This window comes from Manacus candei, unplaced genomic scaffold (genome assembly GCF_025592945.1).
Source record: "Manacus candei isolate 608988 ecotype Guabito, Panama unplaced genomic scaffold, ASM2559294v1 h1tg000092l, whole genome shotgun sequence".
NCBI lineage: Eukaryota > Metazoa > Chordata > Aves > Passeriformes > Pipridae > Manacus > Manacus candei.
In genome coordinates, this window is record NW_026138140.1 from 1,326,745 (window position 1) to 1,341,620 (window position 14,876).

Here is a 14,876-nt window from a genome sequence, read left to right on the forward strand (position 1 = left end):
GGTTCTCTGAGCAACCTCGCCTAGTGGAAGGTGTCCCTTTTTTAATCGAAAAACATGAAAGTGCAGGCCGGTGCGGTTCTCATTATAACACCAAGTGCTTCGTAGCACGCAAGACGCAGGTGCCAACTAACTACTCCTGTTTCATGATGCCTCCCTCCAAAACTCTGGCAACACCTTCCCCTGCAGCGCGAACACCTGCCATTTCCCGGCTCCCACCGCGGGTTCACTGCGATCCCGTGCAGGGAAAGGGCAGGACCCCTATCCTGGGATTCTTCTCTCCCTCCCCGGCTCCCTTCGGGCGCGGCCCCCGCGGCCGCCCCCGGAACGTTCGCGCCGGGCGGGGCGGGCCGGGCGGGCAGCGCACCGCGGAGAGCCGGCGCTTCCGGCTTCCGCACGGCCGCCGGAGCCAGGTGGGAGCGGGGAACCGGGAAGAGGGAGCTGGGAACGGGGAAAGGGAGCCGGGAACGGCGACAGGGAGGTGGGATAGGGGAGCGGGAAGTGGGAGGGAGGGCTGGGAACGATCGGGGATGGGCTGGGGGCGCTGAGGGTCCCCGTCCCCCGCGGCTTCCCTGCCCTAGCGAGCGAAGCAGTGCCTGGATTCCCCGTGTCCGGGTCCCTGGGAGCACGGAGCGCGGCCATCCAGGTTGGCAGCGTGATGCCGTGGCAGGGCTCGCCGGGCTCCCGGCGGGACGAGGTGCCGCTCCCGAGCGGGGAATGTGCCGGAGAGGTGCCTGAGGAAGCCCCCCCAGCCCTGGGCGCTGACCAGCGCGGCAGTCCCCGGGCGCTGCGGTCCCACGGTGCAGTTTGTAGCCGCTTTGCTTCCAAAAGATGAAATCACGGCAAATCACAGTGCCAGGACAATTCTTATGAACTACTGCTAATGCGGATATTTTTTTTTTTAACGTTGTAATTTTTGTATGAGCGGTAGAACAGATTTTGAATATGTGTGAGGTAGAAAGTATTTGATGGTCAAGTATAAGAACGCTTGGAACACAGAAAGCCTCTTTTGGGTGTTGGTGTTTGTGGGATGACACGGGTAACCCGCCAGCTCCCCTGCCCCACCAACGAATTGCTTGTTTCAGCTCTTCATGATGTGGTTCCTATACCACAAGATAATACAACACCAGGCAATGTCCTGCTCAGCATAGGAGATCCAGAAATCTGCTGGTGCAGTCCGTCTGTGTCTTTGGGACCTCCACAAGGGCAGAACTTGGATACCAGGTGTTGTTAATGTATCTTACACAGCACAACCATCAGTTAAAATACACAGTCAGTCTTTGGAGCTATGGTGGGAGTTCTGCCTGTGGTCTTTGCCTGTGTTTACCTCAGCATATAATGCAGCACATGAGCAACAGTTGGTGAAAATTTACGGGATGGAACACGGTGCTGCAGACCCAGTACTCACATAACACATATTAGGGCTTTGCTTTGAGCTGCTGCTCACCTCATACACATACCTTTTGATACCTGGCCCTGCACACGACCATCCCCAAGAGTCACACCATGCGCCTGAGAGTATCATCCAAATGCTTCTTGAACTCTGTCAGGTTTGGAGCTGTGACCACTTCCCTGGGGAACCTGTTACAGCACGTAGCCATCCTCTGGGGGAAGAACCTTTTTCTGATACCCAACCTAAACATTCCCCAGCACCACTTCTGATACCCAAACTCTGTGCTTTCTTGTGCCACAGCCTCAGCCCTTAAGCTGGAGAGCCACACTCACTTCTGCAGCTGCTGCTCTGGCCCAGCATTTTGCTCCCAAGTAGGAAACTTCAAATGGAGAAAACACCCTTGTGCAGAACTCTTCCCAGTTTAGGGGCTCCCACACTCCATGGGGCAGCGTGGCCATACCCTCTGGGGCTGAGGAGGGATTCCAGATGCACTTTTCTGTCCCATGCACCCTTCAGGGGAGCATGGGAAAGCCAGCAGATTCCACTGGGTCTTTGCTGCCTGAGCATTTGGCAAAGTTGTGTCAAAAGTGGAGGTAGAACATACAGCAGAGGCATTTAAGTACTAATTAGTGGTTTCAAAAGAGACGATACTCTGATTTGAAAGGAATTGCATGTAAACAAAGCATATGCTGTCATAATTTCTGGAACCATAACACTATTAAGCTCTAATCCAAAATTTAAAAGAAGGTAAGTTTCCTAAAAAAATTGAACTCAAGGCCAAGACAACAAACAAATCTTAAGTGGAAGCTCAGAGGGAAAGAGTGATTAGAATATTGATCTATAGGATGTTGTTGTTACTGGATGGTGTCTGAAAGCCTGGATTGAATCCATAGCTTTGTTAAAAGGACCTGATGTTGCAGTTCTGTTGTTACTTATTTTAGTGCAACTTTCTAAAAACTGCCACCTAGAAGGTTTCTAATAACCTGTTTCCTCAGTAGTCACTGAGGCAGTGCTTTTCATGAAAACAGTTTGTCACTTTGGTGCTTTGGATTATGAGGTAATGGGAAGAAGTCAAGGTATAAATACTAACCATTAGATTCTGTTGTTAAATCAGCATTTGAGTTGTCTGAAAATTCGTGTGCAGCCTCATATTGGACTGAAATGTCACGCTCTAGAATGATGACAGTTACCAGCAGGCAGCACAGCAATATAATTTTGACTACAAAATATGACACTAATACAATTTAGATACGGTGCAAAATGCTGCAGGGTGAGAAAACTGATTTATGTGTGCTATCAAACCCAAATTTTAGTATTTGGTCAGGACAATATATTTCTGTGTTCAGAAAAGTTAGGATTCTTCAGTTTATTTTATAAGACCTTTTGAACATTTTTCTTCCAAATTTAAGATGCTAGAATTGGCTGCCTGTTGGGGCTGAAACTATCCTTACAGATGGTAGCATGCATGTCTGCTTGGAGTTAGGGATGAGGCTGAGGAGAGCAGGTACCTCTCACTTCCTTAAGCGAGTGGCCCTAATATCCACCCACAGACCCTACTGGAATCAGCAGAGGTTGCCTGGGCAGAGCTGTCTCATCATGTGGGCCAGTTTTTGCCAAGCTCCAAGCCTGCAGTGATTTTCTTCAAAATCCTTAAGTGGAGATTGAGATGTTAAGATGACACTTGAGTCTCAATTACCAATTGTCTGAAGGTGTTTTTCTGCAGATTTAGAAATCAGAGGCAGAGCAAGGACCACTGGTAGGTGTACTTGTAGCTAAAAGAACTGTGGATTAGTTGTACAAGTACAATATGTGTTGGGGCAGCTTGCTGGAGAGGCCAGATTTTCAAAACAGAAGCACTGGTGAGGTACCAAAATAAGAGCTAAACACCTGGAAAGATCCAGCCATCCTATTGTCTGCAAGGAAGTGTGATTTGGTAGCTGCAATACAAAGAAGTTGGTTCGTAGAATTGAGAGTGTTTTTTTAGAACAGGCAAGTTTTTGTCAGTGATCATCACCTCATCCTTAGCTGCTTTGTCATTCCCATGCTTGCTGAGTAAACTGCTGCCCCTTTTGACCGTCTTCCACCATCAGATTGTGCTAATCTGGGCCTTGGTGGTGCTTGTTGGTTTGTTTTTAGTTTTGTTTTTAACCTGTATCTGTTTTAGAACAGGACACCAAGAACAGTTACATCATCAGAAATAAGGGGATGATAAAGATGGAGCCTAAGGAAGTGCCTGTGTTGACGAGAGAAATTCAGGCCACACCTTGAATCTCTCAGTTGTCCATTTCATGGAGTCTAATTTATTATAAACACAAAGTAAACTAAGCATATGTGAGTACTGCACAGTTCATCATGGACGTGGCAAGAGACCAGTGGTCTGATTATTTGCCTGATGGTCTCACCACTGTGTTGCAGTGGTTCCCTCCTAGAATGTTAGAATGGAACCAAACAGAATTAACTTAGTGTAAATCCTTTTTGGAAAACAATGGTGTCTTCAAAGCAATACATGCTCATCTTTTCATTATTGCCAATATGCTAGAATGATAAATAAGCAGTACAAACATCCCTTTGTCATAGCTCTTAAATCTGTATAATGACATTTTGTTTTCTCAGCCTTCATGAAGTGTGAAATTTGCATTTTTGCAGTACACCACTTTTTGCTTACCTGAAGAATGCTTTTTAACTGAATGAAGCAGTTACTGAGAATAAGATGTGAAAGAGGGAATGAGCTGAATATTTTCCTTATAAAACAGACAAGGCAAACCAAAACCAGAGGCCTATCACAAACATAGTAGTTTCCTTTTTTTTCCAAGACAGAACACTTCAGAGATAGTTCGACACAAAGTTGAGGACAGCAAAGTCTTTTTCAGATCACAAGATTCTTTATGGTTCATCACATGGCTCTTCCTCATGGACTGACCCCTTCTTCTGCCTTTGAAAAGAAACTTTCAGAAAAGGAAATGAACGAAGCACAGTTAACCTGTGAACTCCAAGATGCAGTTTTAGTGGATGTGTCATGTGTATCCATGTATTTACATACATAATTCTGTGTGCATTCGTAACATACCTATTTTTCCCCCCACAGATAGTGAATATGCCTAAAAAGAAGACTGGTGCTCGTAAGAAAGCTGAGAACCGTCGAGAACGTGAAAAGCAGATAAGGGCTTCAAGAGCCAACATAGATTTGGCCAAACATCCTTGTAATGCTTCAATGGTAAAATAACCTGAAGTATTTTATATTAAAACACGTTATTTTAAATCGTGTTAAACCGGTGATAATACATAAATGTATTTAATGCCATAAGAATGTCATTCTTCCTACTGTTCCTCCTTTATATTTAAGCTTACATTTGCATTAGATGTATAATATTGAATAGAAAGTTTGGATCCTAATCATAAGAATTCAGAGTCCCTGTGGGTGTCTGCAAATTTTATATATTTTACCTAGAATGAAAATAATTACCAGTGTTTTATTTCTTCTTTTTAGGAATGTGATAAGTGCCAAAGGTAAGAATTTTTCCCCTTCTAAAACCAGTAGTTTAATATTAATTGGTTTCAAACATTTCACAGGTCTTTTTTAATGCTTGCTTTCTTTTTCTTTTGGCTCCTTCTCCATGTGCCTAGACGACAGAAGAACAGAGCTTTTTGCTACTTCTGTAACTCTGTTCAGAAATTACCCATTTGTGCACAATGTGGTGAGTAGAATTAATGAATGAAAACTGTCCTCAGTCCTGTTTGTGGTGTTAAACTCTCAGTACCTTTGTTAGAGTACCTTTGTCTAGAAGTACCTTTGTGGTTTGTGGAGCAGGTTCTTTTAAATCTGCTGTGAATACCCTCCTTGAGAAGTGACCTTGTTTGGTCATGCACTAACGTGTGTGCCTCTGACCTCCAGAGGTTTGCAAGTCTGGACTTGTCTTCAGCATTTGATCTTTGGAAGAATTTGTCTCACTGCCTTTTGGGTTTGAGAATATCTGACTGACTTTCCCTACACTTACCATGTGGACTATTGTTTGGTAATGGTAGCAAAACTAAGAATGCTCTGACTGCTGGCAAGGCACCAATAAATACTGCTTTTTTAGGGATTATATAATTTCTAGTCAGTTCAATATCAATTAAAGCAACAGTACATTATTCATCTTGCATGGGGTTGTAATGTGGTATACTGCTTATTTTATTTATATGGGCTAGAGGGCTGATGCTTTGAAATTAGAAGAAAAGGACTCCTAATGATGGAGCTTTGCTCTGAATCAGACTAAGATGCCCTTTGTTTTCAAACAGCTGCTTGCTTGCAGGAGATGTTGATATTCATTTCTTACTGAGGTGAATTTTGTTGTTTCACTGCTCCAACACATCCTTGCAGATTTTCAGTTTGTCATTAAGCAATTTGGCTGTTTTGTTGTTTGACTCTCAGAGCTGCTGACATCTGCAGCTTCCAGTGCCTTTGTTGTGACCTGCAGATTCTGAGCGTTTCTGGGAGCCAGGCTGTTAGTGTGCACTGGCAGTGTGTCATCCTTCATAAGTCTTCCTTCTGTCATCATGCAGTGAAGTACTAAAAACATGCTCTCTGTCTTATGATACACATCTGAAGTTGACTCCTGTGTGTTGAGTTTATTTTAATCTGGAGTATGTTTCTAGAGGAAAAGCATTCCTATCAACAACCATAAAATTATATTGAGTCCAAGGGTTTTCCAAACAAAGACCACCAGAGCTGTTTCATGTTTGATCAAGGGGGACAGACACTACAAACCAACAGCACCTTTCTTAGAGAAGTCCCTGAGGGATGGGAGCAAGGTAGCTGTACTACAGTGCTCCAGACTGAGTAATGCCCCCCCAGCCCTCATTGCCCAGCTCAGCCCACCACTGGTACTTCCTCACCCTCCAAGGGCCCTTTGGTAACTGACTTTTGGTGTCATACAAAACTCTGCATACTGGGATTTAAATATTTTCAGAGTAGAATTTGTTTTTTCAGGCCTTGAGTGGGTGGGCAGGGAGCACCTTGCTGTTGGTTTCTCTAAGCAGGCAATAACAGACACACCAAAGGGGTCCATGGCAGCACAACTTGAATCAGTGACAAAACTCCACTGCAGTAGCCTGAGCTGACTACAAGATCTCTTGCAGACAGAGTGTGGATCTTTCTGGTAGAGCTATTTATGTCAGAGACAAGGACTAGGGGAAAATTGTCACCCTTGCTGCTTGCTTGTGTCAGAATGACTTTTAGGTGCAGGCTGTGGCCTTTTCTCCTGTCCTCTGTATTTAAAGTGAATTATTTTTTCTAGAAACTGATCTATGTATTTTTAAAAAGAAAAAAAACAACCAACGACCAAAAAAACCAAGTATCCAAGTACTTGCAAGTAATTAAACACGTGGTTTTTTTTCTTGTGCCTTGCTGCTTTTATGATGGGACAGAACCAGCAGCAGTTTTAAATACAGGTTTTTAAGATATCATGGCTTGACTTTGACCTTAGTTTTGTTCTTTGGTTTGTTTTGACATTTGACATTTTTGCCAGTGCCTCAAAACATAGAGCAAAACCAACACATTGCCTTTTTATCTCAGTACAGGGGCAAGAGGTTTGGGCTGAAAAGAGACAATAATTTAACCTAAGGGAGATGTGAAAGTGGATTGCAGGATGCAGCAATAATTCAGATATCTTTATTTGCATTATTTTTACCTAGACTTACAGTTAGGCTCAGGTATTTAGTGAAGTGCTGTTCTTATATGAACGTGCATTCTACTGTTTTTTCTGTAGTTTTCTTATGGTTGCTTGCCTTTTTATTTTAAACAGGAAAAACCAAATGCATGATGAAGTCTTCAGACTGTGTCATAAAACACGCTGGTGTGTATGGTACTGGACTAGCAATGGTGGTATGTATACAAAATTAAAGCCTTTTTAGCAGTATGAGGTTATTTTGTGCAAATCTTTCTGAAAGAAAATAGAACAGCTTTATGGAATGGTAGCATGTACCATGCCAAGTTTTTTTCACCCCTTGTTTTACTATAAGAAACTGATTTTTCCCTTATACTGAAAACCCAAATTTTGCATTTTTAGATTCAGCTCCTGCAAGCTCCAACACATCCTGGATGCTAGTGGATCTGTCTTGGTGGCAGGCTCTTAGGCACATGCATGAACAGCATTGGAGCTTACATACCCCATATCCAGTTCTCAGTCTTTATTACAATCCAGGATCATTCTGCAAAGACCTGCAGACTTTTGTTACTGTTGTCTTAGTATTGCAGAGATCATCTGTATCACAGAGAGGAATCTGTTCCATAGTGTTAGGGAGGAATTTTACTTAACATAAACCCTCATTTGGGCTCTTGAAGGAGATAATCATAGCTTCAGGCCTTTGAATTTTTGTTCTAAGAAGGACAAGTTGGTGTCTCCATTCTGGAAAGCAAGGTTTGACATGTGACAGCCTCTAGATTAAGCACTATGTGGACTAAACCTCTGTCCTGTTTCCACCTCCAGTTGACAATCAGCTTTTCTCAGTAACACCGCTTGCCTTTACATTCTGATGTTCTTGAACTCATCCCATGCATTCACTTATGTAGTAGTGAATGCCTCAACAATTAATTTGCATTCACATTGTTTTCTTAGTTTTGTGTGCATGTAATGCACATGGTGGTAAGTCACATATGGGCTGAGGAGGCTTCTTAAATGCTGCATTTAAGGATAGCTGATGTGAAGATCTTATAATTTAATCAAAATGAAAGTTAAAGAGTCTAATTTACTTCTAATGAGTTATTTGATCTTTGCTCTCTGCAGGGATGTGCTCTAATATAGCATGGTTTAAAATTTGAATGAGTGACTTCAGCTGTAAGAAACTATTGGCATTTTTCATGTCTTTTTTGAAATTCCATTTTTGCCAAAACACTGTTATCCTTTGTGGATCTCAGGTTTCAACTGGAGGACACAATTTTCATGCACACAATTTAAGAAAATAAATGTAAAAGACAGAAAAAGGAGACAACCAAGTTATTGAGCATCATATTTAGTCCTGCAGAAATGAATAACAAACAAGATGAACTGAGGAGCAGCTTGATAGGAATACAGATGTGGTTCAATACTCTCCCAGTCAACCGAAATGAACCCACTGAGAGAAGGGATACGAGGACACATTGAGGACTGAGGAGTCAGAGTGTCTCTCTAGGTATTGCAGAAGTGCAGAGGTGATATCTTTCTGTAATTGCAGGGTGCAATCTGTGATTTCTGTGAAGCTTGGGTGTGTCACGGGAGGAAGTGTCTCAGCACACACGCGTGTATCTGCCCTCTCGCAGATGCAGAATGTATTGAGTGTGAAAGAAGTGTCTGGGACCATGGTAGGTTGCTCACATGTAAAAATAAGAAAATGTAAGTTGTGTTGCTTAGGATACTACACCTGTATTCTTAACAGCGTTTTTATTCCTCACTGATTAGTCCTTGCAAGTATGTTTGTTCAAAGCAAGGATTCTCCCCGTTTTAAAAATAGACATTATGCAGGGGGGAAACTAAACAACCTGCTCAAGAACATACAGTGCTCAAGTCAGGGATGATTGTGTCATCTAAAGTATAATGGTTCTATCAGCCTAATTATTTGCATAATTAAGCACTGCATCAAATTGCCAACAGAGTCTTCTACCATTCCCACTCTGTTCTTCTGCACTAGCACAGGTATTTGGATTCCAAATTGCTTAGCAAACCATACTGGTCTCAATTTGTGGAATCCTTTAAAGTGTTTATTCCAAGCTTATATCAGAGCTAAGGGACTGGGAGGGAAGGAGACTGGATGAGAATATGATCTGATTTAAGGAAAATACTTAACGCTTTAGTTGAATTAAAGAAAAGTACTAGAAGTAATACTCTTTTTATATTTATGCTGTCTTGTATTGTAGGAAACAAGGTATTTGTCAATGTAAAAATGGATGGCAGTGCCTAACTTAGGACTTTGTTGAAGCATTAGTGAGGCCAGGGAGACCTGGTCTTCCGTCAGAATTACTGCCTAAACTGTTTGCAGAGCAGAACTTGATGCCTGTGCCCATTGCTGATTATTTTGCCTTGATAAATCTTTCAGGAGGCAGAATATTCGCCTGCTCTTTTTGCCATGATTTCCTCTGTGAAGATGATCAGTTTGAACATCAAGCCAGCTGCCAAGTTCTGGAAGCAGAGACGTTTAAATGTAAGTTAGTTATTCATAGTCCCTTTCACCACAGCTAAGCAGGGTCTCCACTTGCTTCCTCTGTGCTCCAGAATACTCTGTTATCACCTTTCCCAGCTTTTGCCTTTTTCGTATGTGCCAGCTCTTGGTATTCAGTTATCCAGACTGGAACTTTTGTCTCTGACCTTCCTCCATGCCAGAATATACATGGCAGTTGTTTTCCTGCCAGGCTCTTACAGGCCTCCCATGGGAAGCTGCCTTTGCAGGAGCCAGCAGTCTCCAAAGTTGGAGTGTTGGCAGTGGCCAGGACTGCAGCAAAACAGCTGGAATTGCTGATGCTGCTTTTTTACTCCACAAAGCTCTGCAGGCAGGAGGAGCTGTCTTCCACTCTTTCTGACCATGTGATGAGCTATTTCTAGATACCTGTTCCTCGTGGAAAACAGCTGCCCCAAACAATGCCACCTCTGTTAGACTGGCTAAACTTTCCCACGTTGCTGTGGAAGGCCTGTGTTGATGAAGAGTTGGCAGCTGTTAAAGTCCTGAGGAAGGCCATGACTCAGTCAGGAGCCATCCTCTGATTCAGGGAGACATGGTGAACACAGAAAGAAGTGACAAAAATAGTCCAGAGCATGATTTCAGTTTTCATTTCCTCATTGACCAGTGGACATGTGTATCAGTAATGTATCAAGTGTTGATACATGTCCACTCTTGCTGGGTAAAGAACAGGTAGCTGAAGACTTTATGTCCTTTTGAACTTTGATTAATTGTGTGGACAAAACTGAAATTGGTGTTCATAAGAGGACATGATGGCAATGCCTGACTTTGCTCATTCACTGCTCATCTCTGGCTCAAACAGGGAAATTTCAAGGGAAGTTAAAAAAAAAAAAAACACAAAATAAAACACCAACAAGCCAAGACTATGCATGTTTGAAATAACTAAATTTTTGTAGAAGTATTCCTTCTCTATCCACCATGAATGACTATTTAGTTTATCTCATGAGACATTTGTTTGTCCTTTCTAAAACTTGTTTGCCTGTATTTTAACTATAAAGTTTTTTTCAATCATTATTGTAGAAATTCAAGGTACTCTTTATCTTAAGACTATTTTCTTTAGAACTGACCAATCTCTTGTCCTAATTTATCTCTCCTGGCTTAGAATGTTTGTTGATTTCAATGTTCTAGTTGGTGTCTGTAGAAATCTCTTATCTCTTTTTCATCTCCCATCCTTTTGTTCCCAGCCAGCTGTTCTCTGAGCCTTCCTTAGCTTCCCTTGATGTATTCTGCCTGAATACCTTCCTGCATAGCAATGTTGAAGCAGCAACAGCTGTTCCACAAGAATGTTTTTTCAATGATTGTTGGAAGCTTTTAATTCACAGATGTGATCACACCCTGAATAGGGCAAAAGTTTTTTTGAGTTTTTTTTCACTGTGTTCAATGTTTTGTGGCACAGCACTGACTTGGAAAAGATACAGGATTTTTATCAGTGTGTGGTAGCAAGATTATAAAACCTGTACTTTTACAGAATACAGAAACTTTAAATGTGGTCATGCAATTGTAGTCTAAATCCATTCTAGCTGTGAAAAGGGTAGTGTTACTTCCCATCACTATCTGAAAGAAGTTTTTTAAAGTGCAGATACTCAAGAAATGACAAATATAAATGCATTATCATTTCCATCTTTAAGCACATGACAGAGCTCTAAATCCCGTGGCTGTCCTGCTCATGTGGAGAACTCGTGATATTTATTATTCAAAAACTTCACTGTCACAGGGGCAAAGCAAGGTGAAAGGGAATAAATACTCACACACAGACTGATAAAGTACATATTATTGCTTCTTGAGGAGTAACTATTCACCCAGCTTCACGTTTCTGCCAATTCCTGAGTGTTTGCCTTTACTGTACTCCCTCTAGTGGAATAAAAAAACAATTTGAAGCTCAAGACAAGTTAGATTTTGGGCACTGATTCTGCTCCTTATAGCTTGTGTGTCAGGTCCAGTTCTTTAACACAGATAGACTTTCGTATGAACTTGTGTGCAATCAAGTGCATTTCCAGATGATATGACAGAAAAAATGGAACATAACATTTCTAGCTTTGGAAGTTTGCAAGCTTTAAGTGTTCTCACGTCGCTAGCACTCCTTCTTTTGATGTTGTGAGAAAAGGAGAAGCAAGATACCAAATTAATACCAAATTTCTTCTGAAACTTCTGTTTTTAAAAGTTTGGAAGCTCAAGAAATAATTAAACTTTTTCCTCTCTTGAGGTTTTTTTGTTTTTGGTATCAGATTACATTAATGCCATGAGGCTTAGGGTTGAAAAAAAAAATCTAGTAAAAGAGTACTATATGGTAAAATGGCTGATTCACATTGCCATCGTACAGTTATGTCAGGGAATTAAAACCAAATGCCTCAGTAATAGTATTACATACTTTTACAAGGTTTTAAACACATCACGGGTCTGCAGTTTCCAAGTACTGAATTTGACATATTGATTTTCTCCAACAGGTGTTTCCTGTAACAGGCTTGGGCAGCATTCGTGCCTGCGTTGTAAGGTAAAGACAGTTGTGGGTAGCTGTGATTTTAGGTTCATTCTTCTTGGTCTCCAAGGCTGGTATCAGGTCTTGTCATGTCTTCCTCTCCATTATTTAAAAAATGTAATATTTTTGTATCATATTTTAGGGGGCAGACCTCTGGGGGGCAAAAGGTCTTTTATCTGTGCTTGCCTGTTAACCACTAGCAAGTGTTGTGCATCATTATGCCTGCTGAGGTGATCTTCACTTTGTCCAGCCCTCTTAGTTTAAATTGGGCCTGTACCATGTTGGGTCTTAAAAAAAACAAAACAAAACAACAAAACAAATCCTTGGCTTTGAACAGAATCCAAAGCTTTGTAATATGTTTTGATACAGTGTGGATCTACAGTCATTAAAAAAGTTGTTGTTTTTTTAAACAGTCAAGTTTAACGGTCAATCTGAGCAGAAATTGCTGCAGCCTGGATCCAACAGAAATAATCTCCACAGCTAATCCAGTTTTACATGTGAACAGACTAACTTGTTGACATCAGGCTCATGGTTTTACACACTCAGAAACAGTTTTGTATAAAAAGTTCCACCTGCTTCATCGTCAGCATCACCCAGATTTCTCCAGATGCTGGTTCATTGCCTGCTCTTACTCTTCTTACCCTCCATATGTTTCCCTGCACTCTCCCATGGCATCGATGGCATATTCCAAATTGTTCCTTTCTCCGGGTATCTTCATTGCACCCTGGTGCTCAACATGTGAACTTTCCATCTCTAATTCTTGCCTTTAGGCCACTGCATAATGTTCTGGCAAATATCTCATTGTGTTTTATTTAGGCTTGTCAGTGTAAGCCCAGGTTTGCCAGGATCCTCATGGGCAGCACTACAATCCAGCCCTCGAGTACATTACTTTCTCTGCTTGTTTTTTGGCACTTTTATGCAGCCTCTTCCCCAGGAAGCTGTGGAACTACATTCAGCACAGTGGTTGTGCTGTGCACAGACCCACATCCACTGCAGATAGACCTCATTACATTTTAATCCCAACCAGAAAACCCTGCTGCTGTTAAAACAGGTTTTCTGCTTGCTTCTTGCTGAAGAATATGCTTCTATGATTAAAACATTTGGCCTTTTTATTCTCCCTTCAACCCACAGGCTTGTTTTTGTGACGACCACGTGCGAAGTAAGGTCTTCAAGCAGGAAAAAGGAAAAGAGCCTCCTTGCCCTAAATGTGGCCACGAAACTCAGCAGACAAAGGATCTGAGCATGTCAAGTAAGCCAGCTTCTCTAGCTAACAAGCCATGCAAGTGCCATTGGTGACTACTTTTCTGCCTAGGAACACTGAGTAAAACCTGGTTACTTTTAATTGTTTTGCACAGCTTTGCTGCATTTGTTTTGGGAAGAACTTTCTGAATTATAGAATTGAGCAGTCTCAATCATTAATTGATTCCAATACAGTGAAAGCTTTTGTTTAGTTTAAGATTTTAGTTGTGGAAAAAAATGAAAAAAAAAAAAAAATCACGACTTAAATCCTTATTTCATGTACAAGAAGCTGATTAATGAATTTCAAAATGTGTTTTGATATGTATACAATCTACCCCAACCACTCTTGAATAAATGACCATATGTATTGTGTCTGCAAAGCACACATCCAGTCGCAGGTCTTCTTGGCTAGAGTACCAAAGGATTATCCTAAAAACCTAAGACATACTTGGGGGGCAGTTCCTGTTTATACAGACTTGGCTGCACTTCCGTGTGCAGCAGCAGAAAGGTTCTGTTAGAGTAAGGACTGAATCTGGAAATGTCAGATTTAGAAAAAGACTGCCTAACATCGTGCGCTCTTCGAGTAGTGAAAGAAGGGATAGAAAGGGAACGTGGGATTGCTGTTGAGGGTGGGAACATGATGGTTTTTCTCTGCCTGCAGCCCGCTCCTTGAAGTTTGGCCGACAGACTGGAGGAGAAGATGCAGATGGAGCTTCTGGTTATGATGCCTACTGGAAAAACCTCCCCTCCAGCAAGACTGGAGGTGACCGTGAGGATGAATATGATGAATACGAAGCAGAAGATGATGATGAAGATGACAATGATGAGGGAGGGAAGGATTCAGATTCTGAGACCACGGATGTCTTCAGCAATTTGAATTTAGGAAGGACCTATGCTAGTGGGTATGCACATTATGAGGAATCAGAAGATTAAGCCTAGTATGCTGGCAAGCTAAAAACACTTGGAAGGAGCCAAGCAATGCTTCACTGAGTTGTGTACACGCCAGTAGGATAGCTCTATCAGGTACTTACATATCAAAGTTAGAGAATTAACAGTGTGGGACTTCTGCTGTAACTCCAAGGGGGACTTTTCTTTTATATGAACCAATGGTTCTGGGACTGGGGGAAAAAATCAGAATATTTTTATTCCCCTAAGCAGCAGAAGGTTGTGTCCCTGAGTTACTGAGTATAATGGTTCAATGCCATTTTCTCGTATCAACATGGGAATGTGGGAGAGCTGTAGAACTTGCTTCCATTTGCTCATCAGAGATTAAGTTATTTTTTACAATCATTTTGTTAACTGATTTCATACATTAATGCAGTGGTGGGTTGGTGACTGCGTTTTTTTTTTGGTCTGCACAATAAAAGTCAACTGCATTCTCTAATGAACTGTCATAAATATTGATCTCCCTTGAATAGCTGGAAAGCAGGTTGTGTACAAAATGTGAATTGACACTAAAATAACTTCCTTGTTTATGTAGGTATGGCAGATTAATGTATTTTTCTGTGTACTTGCCCATCAGCCTTTCAGCATTTTTAGTGTTAGATATTAATTGGTGGGGCTATATGCAGTCATTACAAGTTC

General features: G+C 41.7%; 1 protein-coding gene across 4 annotated transcripts; it reads left to right on the top strand.

Annotated features, from left to right (window-relative positions):
• The first annotated feature begins 217 nt into the window (after positions 1 to 217).
• On the top strand, positions 218 to 14,676 carry ZNF330 (zinc finger protein 330). Of its 4 annotated transcripts, none has more exons than XM_051768150.1 (10): positions 218 to 410; positions 4,476 to 4,604; positions 4,878 to 4,897; positions 5,015 to 5,085; positions 7,174 to 7,253; positions 8,582 to 8,708; positions 9,440 to 9,544; positions 12,022 to 12,068; positions 13,185 to 13,302; positions 13,954 to 14,676. In XM_051768150.1, the coding sequence occupies exons 2-10, from the start codon at positions 4,485 to 4,487 to the stop codon at positions 14,223 to 14,225; spliced, it is 960 nt and encodes a 319-aa protein (XP_051624110.1). In that variant the 5' UTR covers positions 218 to 410; positions 4,476 to 4,484; the 3' UTR covers positions 14,226 to 14,676. The 4 variants fall into 4 exon arrangements, with proteins under 4 accessions (XP_051624110.1, XP_051624113.1, XP_051624112.1 ...); XM_051768153.1 differs by lacking the exon at positions 218 to 410 and adding an exon at positions 435 to 478; XM_051768152.1 differs by lacking the exon at positions 218 to 410 and adding an exon at positions 621 to 643.
• Positions 14,677 to 14,876: the final 200 nt, after the last annotated feature.